General features: G+C 46.1%; 1 protein-coding gene across 1 annotated transcript in view; it reads right to left on the reverse strand.

The window, feature by feature from the left end:
* Positions 1-13,731, reverse strand: part of ANTXRL (ANTXR like) — a 51,674-nt gene extending 37,943 nt beyond the window's left edge. Inside the window, 6 exon segments of the mRNA XM_015288443.4 lie at positions 1,027-1,060; positions 1,164-1,245; positions 2,776-2,819; positions 2,821-2,848; positions 2,991-3,062; positions 13,541-13,731. Coding sequence (XP_015143929.1) covers positions 1,027-1,060; positions 1,164-1,245; positions 2,776-2,819; positions 2,821-2,848; positions 2,991-3,062; positions 13,541-13,701 — 421 coding nt within the window. The 5' untranslated portion in view covers positions 13,702-13,731.
* Between the last annotated feature and the right edge of the window lie 1,544 nt (positions 13,732-15,275).

The raw sequence follows: 15,275 nt of genomic DNA on the forward strand, positions 1-15,275 counted from the left end.
CATACTGTCTGAAACAAAAGACTGATTACTTCTGACAGGTTTCTTATGCCATGCAGTCCTTCCCATGTAATGTCAACTCAGATACAAAGCCTTAAAAAAAAATGACCTGCAACTTTGGGGTAAAAAGCATGATTTCCTGTATTACTCTTTTTTCTGAGGATGTTTGAAAAAGGACAGAAATATATTGAACTTCATTTTCTTCTCAATTTTTGTTTCTTTCCCAATACTTTATAAATCCAGACATCAACTATTCCTTTTTCCTTACTCATCAACTTAGCTAAGAAGTAATCAACTATCTCTTAGGAAGAGGTAAAATAATTTTCACTTGGGCTCATCAAAACCCTATATTTGTCAGGTAGGAGTGTCTGAGGAGCCACATAACAGAGGTGCTGCTGAAGACTCCACGCTCGCACCCTGGTTTATTTAAAAGGCACTGACCTTTTTCTGGGTCTCCCAAAGAGGCCATCAGCTCACAAACAAGAACAACTTAACCCCAGCATACAAACCAGGCAGAAAGTGCTCAGTGCAACAAGTTAGACCTTCTCTTTGGCACAGATCAAAGTACAAGTACATTTCCCTCTTGAAATTTAGCAAAAATGTACAGTACACTGACTGAAAATCTGATCCTAAACTATTCACAATTATGGTAAAATCTCCAGCTGACCACACTCATACCTACACTAGGAAGAAAGAGAAGCTGGGAGCAGGAGGCAGACAGGGTTGAGTGCATCAGAACAGAGCAGGGCAGATGTATGTGCGTGTTCTTGTCCCTGGGTGCAGTGTCTGCAATGCTCCAGTATGTATTCTGCCCTGGGTCAGATCTGGGATCATACTGGTCTCCTCTGGTCTTAATAAACCATGAATCACACATCTGAAAGTAGGGCTGTAGTCAAAATGGAATGCAATGATTGTGTAACACCAATCCCTTCTCCAAAACTTCTTCCAATGAGTTTACTGCAGGTCACGTAAAACTATCATCCCTATCTCTTCCGTGCAGACCCGTAACAAGAAATATACAGCACCTACCTCCATAGGTTTCATGGTAAATCTGCTCATTTGCCTGCAGTGAAGTGTAGAACATAATTAGTAATTAAGTGCAAAAGCAGCAAGGAAAGCAAAGTTTACATGTATAAATCAAAGAAAAGAGGTTCTGGAACATGTACCCTTTTAAATCCTTCATGCATGAATGTGTCTCCTCCAGGCACTTCATACTGAAGAATTTCAAGCCCTCTTCTTATGGCTTCCCTTTAGATAAAGAGAAAGAAAGAATTTTATTAGAAGTATTTTGGTTGTTGTTTCATCACATAACACAGATAAATTACACATCCTGTCCATACACTGCATGAAGTACATACACACCAGCTAATACTAGCAAAACAAACTTATTTTTTTCCCCCCAAAAGCAGTTTGGACATCAGCCAAACACCCATGAAAGCACAAAACCAGGCACATATCACCATGTTAGGGTTAATCCATTTTTAAGGCTGCAGTTCTGTCCCTGGTACGCTGTCTGCCAGGGCAAGACAGAATTAAAGTAAATGCCAGATACTGAATGCTGACAAACTGCAGATGGAATGAGAATTCAAAAGCTTATGATCTTGTCATGAAAATAGGATAGATAAAAGCTCATTATTCAATCAATCATCAGGACAGCGGGGATTAAGACTTTCCCATTATAAAGATAGAGATCAGAAGATATGAAAACAGGATGAGAATGAGGACAATTTCCTGTCCTAGACCAGTGGACCATCAACCTTTCTCAGGCACAGACTGTTCCCTGGTACAACTTGGACACCATCACTCCTGATGTACAGCTTCTTACTCCACAAAGAAACATGTGAAGAACAAGAGCATCACTGGGAAATTATTAACTGTCCTGATTTCTAAAAGATCCACAGACAATTGTAGGGGAAACAGGATGAAGGAATGAAGGTAAAGTAAGGAGCCGGAAGGACGGACGTCCTTAGGGCAAGAGGTGCAATTTTACTCTTTTCCAATATAAAATGAGCTGGAAAAGCACGGATGGAGATCCAACAATGAACCAGAGTTGAGGACAGGAAATATTTTTATACCACATTGAGCATTCTGCTACTGGGCTCTTGTTTACTTCCCAAATTACAAAGAACAAATTTCCCTGGGAATAGTAAAACAACAACAAGAAAGCCTTGAGCTTTGCCTTCTAGATATAAAACAGAGGCTTGAGGACATGATTGTGAAGGTGGCAACAAGAATTTTGATCTGGCAAAGACTCCCTTTAAAAACCTACTGCCCAGGTGCACAATAGCAGAGCACTTCTGGTACAGCTGCTGTACAAAGGCAGGGATGCAACAGTCTGGCAAGGTAGTGCTCCAGCACCACCCATGTGATTGCTGCTGGCGTTAAGCTCAGTTTTGAGCTATTTCAGAAAACACTGTGGGATTTTCACAGTCTTCTGCTCCTTAGCTCAGGGTCTGAGAGCTCTCACACAAAAACTGCCTTACTTGGGTAGCTAGGGACATTGAGGGCAGTGTATACAAACTCTGGACTGGAAGCACAGTTCTTTTCTGAAACATTTTAAGAATGGGAGCCTCAGTGCTGCATTTTTTTTGTATAAGATAGAAAATGTTAACAAGAGAGCAGCAGACCTTCCAGATCTCTGGGCACCTGCAAACAGTGGAAGGATTTCAGTGGATGCCACACCATGGACCGAGATAGAGCTCTGCATCCTGGTTTTGCAGAACACTCAATGCTTGAGGGATGGAAGGTGCTTTTGCTTGAAAGCTGGGAAGTACTTGCCTGTTTTCTGTTAATTTCATGATTGTAGTGCCTCGTGAAGAAAAAAACGATGAAAGACATGCGCAGCATTGGACTGAAACAGAAGAACAAGTCAGATTTATATCTCGTACACATTGCTTCATCAGATTAAGCAGGGGATGGGAAATAACGCACACAAATGTATGTATGCAAACATTTATATTACCAAATTAAAATACCATCTAAGAAAAATTTACCTTATGAACTTTTCAGCCAGGCTTTCCACAAAAGAGTAAATCTCTGTCCAATGATTTCTGACACTTCCAGACCTGTGTACAAAACAGAATGGATTATATTCATCTCATTTCACAGTGAAATTCCTTGTATCAATTTTAAGAGTGGGACACTCCAGAGGTAGTGAGGGACAACCTGGATAGATGTGCATGGAGATGAGGCAGCTAGTGCTGCTGGGGCTTCTACAGCAGCTGTGCTGGAAGCCATAACCAAACTGTTATGACAATACCCATGGACCCAAATACAAATAAAAATACAATTTCAAGACAAGCTCACTAAATATTCCTCCCTCTGCTTCTGCTTATTTTATTACACATTTTCTTTTAGTTTAATTCATTTTATTGATGTTGCTAAATCATCTGCTAATAGATTGTTTACTTTCCTAGAGCATAGCTGTGCTGTTGCAGCCACGAGGAAAGTTTGTACCAATCACCCATCCTCCCAGAACACGTGAGAGAATGTTTCCATGAATTACTGTTTGTTTCAAAAGAGAAAGCGTTTGAAGTAATTCAGAGGGGAACGGCAACACTAATAACTAACACACTGGACTAGAATTTTAGACAGCCAATCCCTGGCTCTGTTACAGACTTCTCATGAAATGTTGGGCAATTAGTTATATTATGTTTGTGCTTCCATTCCCAATCTATAAAACTTTATTATTCAATCCCTGGCTTTTCTCAGTTCAGTCTTAGGTTCTTGGGGACCACAGTGGTCTTGTGGGACACAGACCTCAAACAGAGCCCAGCATGCTGCAAATCTACAGTAAATGATAGCTGATTTGCTGCATGTGGATCTAGGTCATACACTTTCAAGCCATTTAAAGGCTAAAAAGCATGAGAAGGCTGGTTTGAAAAGCCCTCCTAGGACTGAACAAATAGCTAATTCACCTTGCTTGCCAGGCAAATGCCTGCATAAGGTGTCTTGGGCACAGGTAGAGGGGCAGAGAGAAATAAAGTAGCAGCATATCAAGAAGGATCACAGGAGTTTAGAAAGAAGAACTAGGATACTTCTGAAATGTAACTAATGAAGAAGCAAAAAGTCTTAGGCTTCCTCTAATGGCTATTAGACATTTTTTCCTGTATAAATGTATGAAAGTGAAAACAACTGCAGCTGTGCTATGGGCTTTCCAAGCAATCCTCTGCCAGGCATTTATACTTCCTTTCACCAGGTACAGATCAGAGGAGAAGTCCATACGTTCAGTGCAATGTGCGGCAGTGCTGGTAGGATGGAGGAGAGCAAAGGATGGGACAAGGGCCACTGAAGTGCTGACTCTGGAATAAGCCTGCTTGCGTGCCTTGACACTGCTCTTCTGGAGAATGGTGAGCCATACGCAGAACAACATGGTTAACAAAGAAATTAAGCTGCCTGCAAATAAGGAAGGGACAACTCCCCAAGGGCTGCTCCAGCCAAGGACTGATCTGCATACTCCTATTTATAGGTGCTGCACAATGGATGAGCCATGTTTCCCTGGCATTTTTCACCAGTGTGGGAACAAGACCGCACTACTAGCAAACAGGACTTTTTTCCCCCCTCTCAAAATAGAAAAATAATCCATGCCTATGTGAGGCACATGCTTAAACAACTGCTTTTCCAGAAGGGAACCAAAGCAGTCCAGCACCTATAATTCCCCAGGGCTCTTCTGCAAGTCCCAAACTAAATCTCTAATTTGGCTGAATTTAGACAGATTTTCCTTGTATCTATGCAAGATCTATACATTCATAGATCTCAGTTTATATTATCGTTTTAAATGCTGTCCTCACACCCCAAGTTGACCCTTTCCAGTTTCATTTTGAAACAGGCCTCCCAGTCAAGCCCCACTCCTGCAAATTCCAGTGTGGTCACTTCTTTACACAGAGTAGCCAGTCTCTTACTCATGAAACAGTCAATTTTGAGGTATCAGGTTTCTACTGCCAGTTGCAACAGCAATGATGCAATCCAAGAAAACAAAGTATCAATGTATTTTCTTCATAATGGTGACAAACTGTCACTTCTAGTACCCTCTTAGGACTTTCTGAAGGGTCTTTATTTATTTCGGTGCTCTTTTTCTTCCCCTCTAAGAAATACCTACTCAGACAAAGAACAGTTCGTTAAAACAGCAACTTAAATACTGAATATTTAGGAAAGTAATAAAGTACTGATGGTGGAAAAACATGAAGTGCAAATGCTCAGATAACCATAGTACTACATATTTCCATGCAAATGAAACACCTGTTCTTGGAAAGGGGACAACCAGGGGCACTAAGAGTAACCAAGAGTGGCTGTAATAATTCTACAGGTGCCCACCTCTGAAAAACATAGAGATACCTCTGTCATGGGCTAGTCCTCATTGGAAGCATACCATTAGAGTTACAACAACACTTTGTTTGTTAAGCTACATATTGAGCCTCCCCACAGCCATCAAATAGTACTCCCAACACTGTCAGAAGCAACTCAATGCGACTGAAAATAAGAAGTAATTTCACTGCTTTTTGGATTTTGGCTTTAAAACAGTAAAACTGTGGTGGCAGCATAAATTAACATGCTGTGCTGCATAACTGGATGGCACTAGGAAGTTTTTGCCATGGTTCTCCATGGCACATGAGAAGCTGTGAAACAAATCAGGCACATTCATCTCATTTTTTGACCATATTCAATGCTTAAAAGTCGTATTCATTTTCAGCTCCCCATTTCATAGAATCATGAAGGCTGGAAAAGACCACTAATATCTTCCAGTTCAACCATCAACCCACCCCCATTGTGCCCACTAAACCACATCCCTCAGTGCCACATCTCCACGTTTCTTGAACACCTCCAGGGACAGTGACTCCATCACCTCCCTGGGCAGCCTGTGCCAGTACCTCACCAAGATCCTGAGCCTGGAGAAAGTATAAGGTTTTCCAGTGATATCCTACACCACAGATTATTCCTGGACACTCTCACAGCCTTTTACAGTAATTTCACTGTTTTTGTTGTTTCCCTTAGAATCCTATGATAACTGAGGAAAAAAAGAAACTCCTGTTGATCGGTATACTGATGCCAATAAGAGCCTGAAACAGAAGTGACATATCTCAAAATACCATCAGTAAAAAACCATTAACAGATTCCTTGCCTGGCCCAGTTTGCCACCAAGTGATAGACTTTGCATATAGGATTTCAGAGAAACTATGAAGGCTTCTGAATAACAAGGAGAGAATAAGTAAAGCATGGACCAGCACTGTGCAGAAAGTATATGGGGCAGTGATGCAGCCAGGAGCCTCACACAACCCACTGCTCTGCAGAGCACTGAGACCTCTATGGGCAGCAGTCTGCAGCTTACAGGAAGCTTGTGGGCCCTCCAGAACCAGGAAGAGTCTCAGGCCTCTGGTTCGGGTGGCAGAGGCAAACACAGAGCAGCAAACAGCTGCTGTGCATAAAACGTGTCAGGGACTGCTCCTGCTGGTGGCTCATTGGGCAGAGCCTGGAGCGAGGCCAGCAAAACAGCAGAATTCTCCGGGGCTCATACCTACGGAACCAGCCCAAACAAAGCAGAAAACACACAGGAGTCATTTCTGGGAGCACGCTCCCCGAACTCAGTTCCCATTACACATGGGACAAAGAGAGGAGTCAGCAAACCACAACATAGGAAAGAATGCGCTCTCTGCCTCACAGCCCTGAGGAGCAGCTGCTGCTCCCGCTGCCGTTTTCCTAAATTTCACATCGCTACTGCTGGATGGGAGGGGAAAAGGAGGCCAGCAAGTATTTCTGGGGGTGGAAGGAAGTGATGCGATTGCAGGGCTCGATTCAGCTCCTGCTTGTTTTGGAGTGACTCCTTGCAGCTTAGCAGAGCTCTGTGTCAGTGTGATGAACACAGTGAGTGTGTCAGTCAGGCCTTCCCCTTGCTGCTGGTTGAGGCAGCATAGCGTGAGCCAGCTGCACTCACAGCCCTCTGCCCTAGCAGGCTCCGAGGCCTGATTAACTGGTGACAGCTATTTCAGAGATCCTGGAGCAAGAAACAAGTCCATTATTACTGACTCTGTATTCAGTTTGAACATGGTGTCAAGTGAACACAACAGCAATCAAGTCTGCTTGTCCCTAAGTATCCCCTTGAGCTAGTGGGGGCCCTGCATATGGCCCACTGCTCAGAAACAAGGCAGATTGCTGTTATTTGGAGAGAGCTCTTTGTGGCTGCAACCACATCACAGACAGCAGGAGAATTCTTGCACATGGCTAATAATGGTTCTGCAATAAAAGCAAACCCTGGGGCATCTGGTTTGTTGTGGCTTCAGACATGCACACGCATGTTCATCCATCCCTTGGCTCCCTTCTTGAGAGCCAGCAAAGCATTCAAACTGACAAGGACCTTCCTCACTCAAACAATGCTTCCTGCAAGCATAGAAGGGACCTTCAGTGAGTGACTCACCCAGGCTAAGATGGACTAGTTTATATTATCTGCTCCAAAGGCAATTAGGAACACTGGCAGAGACAGCCACTCCAAGACAGTCCTCGCTGCAAAGTACTTACAGCAGTAATGCACAAGACAAGCACTGGAGCAGGGAGGGGAAAGATATGCTGTGGCTGGGAAACAGATTTCTTAGTCCTCAGCCAGTACACCAAACACAGGACTTGAAGCATTTGAATCCAATAGGTTTTTATGACCAAAACCATTAATTTTATACATAGCTTTTCTCCTATAAAACAACTGACAGAATCTACAGCAGCATTACTGACTTGTGTAAACCACCCCTCATAACCCATTGCTCCTGTAGTAATCCACCTGATCCATGAGCTCTGCCTCCTGCTGTTACAGCTCTTTTGCCACCAGAAGAGCAAGCCCCAAAGTGCAGCTCACAGGCCAGACCCAGGCTTCATCTGACCACATCAGATCTCCCAGCAAAGCTCCAGCACTGCTCTCAGCAGTTCCAGGGCTGGAGGAACTGCTCTCTGTATCCCAGTCCTATTAACACAGCCAGGGGAGTGAAGTAGAGCCCTCAATCCCAGTCAAGATACAGTACTCATAGCAAGATGGAAGAGATAACCAAGGGTGTGGAGGCACAGCTCTGGTGCTGCAAGAACTCACTCATTGTCTATTTGAGATTAAGAGGTTTGGTGCTACGACACTTTGTAACAACTCAGAACAGATAGCATGCCAGCATTTGGCCTGCAAGCTTCATTGCAAAAGTAATGAAATTCTCCATCGGTGACCACACACAGACTGAAACCCCAGGTCAGGGGAATGTTACGGTTTGTTTCCTTGGCTCAAGCCCCAAATAAATCAGATTTAGTTACATGCATAAGTAGACTGCAAATGACAAACTGCCATGGCTTTTTCTTCCTGTTACCCGTACACAATTTATGTCAAATAACTGCTACCCATTAGTTTTGTTTTGGGTTTTATAAAGACTTTTTCTTGGGGGTGGGGGGAGAAGAGAATTGGGTTCCCTAATCTTTTCTTCCTTTCCAAAAGGCAAATCTGGCAAAATGACATCAGACAAAATGCAAACAAATACAACCTGGTTCCAATAACATAGGTATGTCTGAAGCTGAATAAAAATTTCCTTTGGAACATTCCACACAATTACACCTGGTTGTAAGGAAATCCCAGCACAGCCTGCAACATAACCACAACAAAGGAAGATGCAAAGGCAAAATACCATCAGATTATGTTTTGAAAACTATAATGAATATTGCTTGCAGGCAATTGGAACCCACAAGAGGTACCATGTAGATGATGAGGTTATCTTATGAAGGGGGAAATTCAGACAGAAAAGGAAGAGAGATAGACACTAGACACAACCATTTTTAAATACATGTGTATGGCAACGAATGAAGTCTAAGGAACAAAGCTAACACTTCTATTCAGCGCATGCTCTCAGTCACATTTACCTGCATGAGGTTCCAGACCACAAGATACACTGAAGTCTGGCTGTAATAGGCAGATGTCCCTGCTTACCAAAAGCAGGCAGGGAGAGCCTAAAGCCAGAACTACCCACTCTCACCAGTACTCATAATTCACTACTTTCATGAGTGCTAAATTCATTCAAAAACTTGGAAAGGAAACTGTGCTTTCTTGGGAGCATAGGAAGAGAGAAACAGAATGCGTTTTCCAAACTTTGTTTGCTTTAAATAAAGCATATTTAAAGAAAAAAATGTCCAGGTAATCTTTCTATTATCAATGCACTGTGTTTGCCTTAAAATAATTAAAAAATGGGTCCAGAACAGCAGCTACTGAAATGCCTTTTGTTCTGATGATGGCTTTCCAGCTTGCCTCAAATTTTAGGATATATCAACTCCTTTCCTTCCTGACAACCCCCATGAAACTGCAGAAACATTGAGATGATAAATAAGTAAATAAATAAATTCCCCACCAGTTGGGGCTCATCTCTCAAGAGCGGCTCAGGAAGGGTAAAGAGAGGCAGCTGCAAAACAGATTACAAGGGAGAAGAAGGCTCAAGTGGCCACACCACACTGATGTCTTTAGCAAAGCTGCTGCCAAGCACAGGAGAAGCAGCAAAACTGATGTGAAAAGCAACATTGTTGTGGACCCAAGAGAAAGGAGTGCCATGAAGTGGGACTACCCATAAGTTCAGGGGGAAGAGGAAAAAGGATAGCTAGGTCAGCTCCCAAGGAGGTTAGAATCACTGCTCTGAAAGAAAGGCAGCGGGGCCCTGAGACATTTGCACTGCCGTGGTCCATGTTGTGGAGGAAAAAAAAAGATTTTCTCAAGGCAGCACAGCTCCGTTTTCCTCAAAATCCAAACAATATTTTCACAAACATAGCAGGAAAGAAAAGAATGAGAAAATACTTTTGAGAATCTCACATTCTCCCTTGCCCATCCCCCCTCCATTTTCCAGCCTGTCCTATGGTCAAAAACTAACCAAATACATTTCTCTGTACTTGATAAATATAGATCACAGAGAGCTCCACTGCTCAGATCTGTCATGCCAGGCATTGCCAGTAGAAGGCATTTATAGGAGAGTTGGAAACCCTTTCAACATAGGACTTAGATTTGTTGCACTAATAAACAATCACAGTGATGTCACCAGGCACTGTTATAATCAGAAAAAACTAGAGGCACCGCAAAAAGGATGACTGGCAAGTGTGTTTCAGTATGATTACAAAAAAACAGCTGGATGTTGCCAGCAAATCAGGGATGAAAGGGAAGTGTGTTTACATACTCAAGCATGAGGACGCCTCTTCAAGACCAGAATAGACGAGCAACCTGTCCTCAGCAGTTCGGGACTGGACTGAAAATAAGTTCTTCATGCACTTGGACAGCCTGAGCAATTGGAGCAACCAAAGCAAGTGAAAAGTACTCACCTACCCATGTATTTGTTTCCTTTAGCTTATTAGCTATGCTTGTTTAAAGACAAACATGAGATTTGTGATACCACACATGACTTGATCTTACCACGTGCCATAGTAGAAGTGAGTGCACCAATGGTGTGGTAGATTGCTGTACCTCACGCAGAGGGATCGACCTGCTGCAAACAAGAATTTCTGCTGCTTCTGTTCAATACTTCACAGTCTTCGATTGCACCTCCAAATAAGCTCAGGCCTGCATAACTCATGGGGTACAGCACACAGACTGCACAAGACCGCAGCCAGCAAACATCCAGTTCTTGCAGCTTCAAGACGTTTGCTCATTTAAGCATTCACAGAGACAAAGCTGACCCAACGTGGCTCTGACACAGTATGACAACCCTAAAGAGGATGGTAGCCAGTCTCCCTCCCACACATGCTGCTTTTCCTTGTCACCCTGCTAGTTTCTCAGACAACCAAAGCTTAGTTACACCGCTTTGATCTTGCCTATCCCATAGAGTTAAAATAAAGGGCTGCAATCAACTTCAGAAAGGGAAAAAACTGTAAGAGCTCAGCAAGTTGTTGTTTTTTCTTCTCTCTAATTGGCACTACATATATTATACCAATAACTTCACCATCAGATGATCTTTTTCCTCTGAAGGTTATTGCCTGCAGGATTAGATCCTCACAGACTCCGCCTGGCAGAATGGAAAAGAAAATCATGACCCAATAAAGTCAGTGCAGTAAAACGCAGTGCTTACATGCGCAAGGAGAAAGGTTTCTTGCCTTCCCCTATTTTACCTCCTACAGATGGGAGACTGCATCTTTCCATGAGGAAGCAAAGCAGATTTAAAGTCATTTTGGTTCACTCGGATTGACTTCACAGACAGGATTTGTCATTCAGCTATAGAGTGTGCCACAGGGTCACAGGATTAAATCCGGGAGTCTTCAGAGTCAGTGCTTCAATCCCATTGTTACACAGCTAATTAAGACTGAATGCACCTAGTTCCATAATGGCAAGGCACTGATGTGGCGCTGATACACAACACTCAGAACAAGTGAGGATACCCACTGGTGGACACAGATTGGTTTTTCCTGGGGATTCTCCCATTAGAAATTAAAGCCAGAGTTCTTTGCTGATACACATCAGTGTAGATCCAGATTTCTGTCCACTGCATTTCCAGATTTGGCCAGCTGCTTACAGCTGGTGTCCTGCCCCCTCCCTACCAAGAACACCCCCACTCTTCTCAGCGCTGATCAATTACTAGTTCCTTTCTAAAGAACTTTCCCAAGCCCACCCAGACAACCCTCCCTGACTCCAGAAACATTCTTCATGGATTCATTGAATATTCCAAGTTGGAAGGAACCCATAAAGGTCATCAAGTCCAACCCAAGCCCTCATATTGTGCCAGATGCCACAGGATACATCTGGAACTAAACACACCCCCAGCCAGCATGTACACTCCCTCTCTGCATCACATGCATTCTGTTAAAGCAGGAAAGCCACAAGAGACCTATGGCTCTGAAGGTCTGGCACTCCAGTGTTACCCGTATGGATTGTAATGCAAACTCATTAAGGTCAGAAGCAACTTTGCTGCTGCTTTTGCCACTAGCTCATAGGAGTGAGAATGGTTTCTAAAACCAAGGGCCCAAAAAACTTTTACTGCAGCTTTTTGCCAGTGGCTTTCTCTTTCAACCTCTTGAAGGCTTTAAAGACTCAATCTGCAACTGAAGCCAAAGAGAATGTTCCCACTGGAATGTAAGTGCATGACTTTTACTCCAGCCACCACTGGGTCCAAGCTGCAGTGGAGCAGAGCATATAGCACCTGAGCCAACATGAAAGACCTGTAGTCTGCTAAAATAAAATGTATGCTTTTGTGTCCACAACGTGGAGGAGGAGCTTGCTTACACAACCAGCCTTCTATTGCTCGACGTATCAGTAACTGTAAGCAAATCCTTTGTCCTCTGCTATGATTTCCCCAAATAGAGGATGACTGATAACAGCAACCACCTCAGTAAAGTGCTCTCTGAGCTTCTGGAAAGAAAAAACACAGGAACGCAGCACGCTGATAACTGGGAGCATATAAGGATGGCTTAGACAAGGAAATCACGCTGCAGAAGATATCCCATGCCACCAAGAGAACCCATAAAACAAACAAACAAAACACCAAAACCACCAGATAGCATGCTAGTGCATCTTCCAGAAAGGCAGAATGCCTTCGGTAGACTCCAGATCATTTAGCTCTGAAAACTGAATCTTGCCTAATGACACCTTTTTCTTCTTGCAGACAGGGACATACTGGCTCCTGAGTAACAGTGGCATTTGCCTCACACAGGCAGTGCAGGAGGCCTGATGGGTCAGTTCTCCCAGCTGGGAAATGGCGCAGTGCAAACCTTGCTTATGGGCAAGAGTCACAAAGAGGCTTCAGGATTTCATAGCACCACACCACACCTATGGCTCAGGAGGCACTGGGTAGTACAACCATTGCTCTCACTACATGCATAAGACCAACAGTTACCTCCTGCATTTTAACCCCTGGCTGTTCAGCCAAAGCAGTGCACTGAGCAAATCAGTTCACACTATTTGAGAACCACCTGTGGGTGCACCTATACAAACACTCTTCGCTCTACTTGTCACGACGTGTCCATGGATGTGAGCTTACCCAGACCCTCAGGCCATATCTAAATTAGAACCACATGGTATTAAAGAAGAGTGTCTGCCAGCATATTTTAACATATATAACAACTCAAACACAGGTTTAGACAGCTCCAAAGAAGTCGGCTTAGAAGCAAGTTCCATAAAATCGTACAGTGATGATGTAAAAAAGGCAATCACTGCATACAAGCACCAACACCTTAGCTGTAAGCAGACCTGCACGGACAGCCGCGTTGTGGCCGAATCCCGCAGGTGCCATCCCTGCACCTCTCTGCAGCCTCAGCACCAGGGGATGCAAGGAGCACCGCCCGCCCCCGCTCAGCCCCAGCGCTCACAGCCCACGCCCGCAACCGGAGGATGCCCCGACCCCCCGGGTCTGCCCGTGCCTAAGCCGGGGTGAAGCGCGGGGCTCCCCTAAAGGCTCCGCCTGGGAAACGCGTACGTCTGGGGGAACAAAAGCAAGGACCCTGCCCTGCATGCGGTGCTTGGCACTGCGAGAGATAGGAGGAAGGCACTGAGAGGAAGGGGGGGTGGGGGGGGGGAAACAGCACGGAGGCAGCGAAGGGTGAATAACCATTTTTAAATGTGACTGTCACTTACTTATCCAGAATGAAGTAGAGATCAAAGGCGCCGTGACAGGAGCGCTGCTCTTCACGTTCTTCCTCTTCCTCAGGCCGGGCGCAGCAGCTCAGGCTCCCGCTCGCCAGCAAGAAGCAGCACAGAAGTGCCGCTCTCTCCACGCCGCTCCTGCCACTCGCCATTTTTTCCCTTCCTTAATTCTTCCTCCTCCCCCCCCCGTCTGTCTCTTCGGAAGAGTCGAGGGAGGAGAGAGAAGGAAAAGAAAAAAAAAAAAAAAAAACCAACCACAAAAAAAACCCACCCACACCACCAAATCACTAACTTCAGAATCTCAGCTCAAGGCTGCGGAGAACCCTCGGGCACCGGACTGCGGCTCAGGGCCGGGGGCGGGCTGGGGGCTGAGCCCGGCCGCAAGTCCCCGGAGCCCCGTCCCCGCGCCCCACCACCCGCCCCGAGCTCGGCTACGGCCCCAGTCCCTCACGGAGCGGAGCGGCTCCCTCCGCAAGGCCAAAGGCAGGAAGGGGCAGAGGGAGGGGAGCGGCGGGGGGAGACAGGATCTTATGGGGGAAAGCTGAACCGGGACTTTCCTGTTCCGGGATGCCGAGCGGGGAAAGGCTGCGGCGAGCGGGGCAACGAGGGGAGGGAGAATTGCGCCCCGGCCCCGCCGCCCCCGCGGTCACAGTGTGGGGGACTGCATCCGCGATGCCCACGGGACGAACGGCAGCGTGGCTGCGTAGGCGGAGCGGGGTGAAATAGGCGGCAGTGGGTGTGATGAGCATCATTGCAAAAACCTGTGAGAAAGCGAGGAGGAGGACGAGAAGGACGTGGATGAGGCACGTGTGCAAAATTGAGTTGCGGAGTGCGATTGTAGCGGTGATTGTCTGGGGGCAGGGGTAAGAACAGGTTTTCACGACTCTCTCGTGTCACAGCACATTGCTTCGTCTCTGTGGTGAAAAGTTTGACTTAGTTGCAACTGTGTCCTGGAGGCAATGAGTGGTGATGAAACGAAAATCTCTTAATGGAGCTTCTTAGGCGGCATAACCCCACCCCGCCCGGTTACAAAGCGCTGCCCCCAGGAGCCGCTCCGGCCCATTTGGATGCTGGCTCCAAACTTTGCATAACCGCTGCCTTCCAGCCGCTCCTCCCTCCCCCACCGCCGCTGCAGCTCTAATTAATGGAAAGAGCCACAGGGAGGGATGCGCGCAGAGTCACTTTGCATGATGGACCCGGGACCATGACATTTCTCCCCATGTCTTTGAACACGATTCAGGGTCGAGGGAATCCATCCCCCACAGGGTACTGGCACGCTGCCCCGCCGGTCCTGCCTCAAACACGCGATGGGTGTCATCGCTTCTCTGGGGCCGATTGGGCAGGGGGTCTTCGTCCGCGCCTCGCACCGTACAGCCGTTTTTAGGAGCAAAAAGCGCCCCCTCCTCCCCGTGGGCAGTCGGCACCCGAGGGGACGCGCGGCTCGGGGCGCTGCGGGGGCGCGTTGGGATGGCACAAAGTGGCCCCGTCCGAAGCCGTGTCCCCCACCCTGCACGGACACGCGTGGGCGCAGGGCCCTCTCCCCGCCGCAACTCCCCCCGCAGCAGACGCGTGCATTGTGCGCCGTGGGCCGTTTCCCACGAGTCCAAAATAAAGATTGCTCAGTGGGGATAGAGAGAGAGCATCTCCCTTTTCATTCCCCGTTCCTACGGTGTGCAGACACATCCGACCGCGGCGGCGGTGGGGGACTTAGTGAGAGAAGAGGAGG

Source organism: Gallus gallus, chromosome 6, assembly GCF_016699485.2.
Source record: "Gallus gallus isolate bGalGal1 chromosome 6, bGalGal1.mat.broiler.GRCg7b, whole genome shotgun sequence".
NCBI lineage: Eukaryota > Metazoa > Chordata > Aves > Galliformes > Phasianidae > Gallus > Gallus gallus.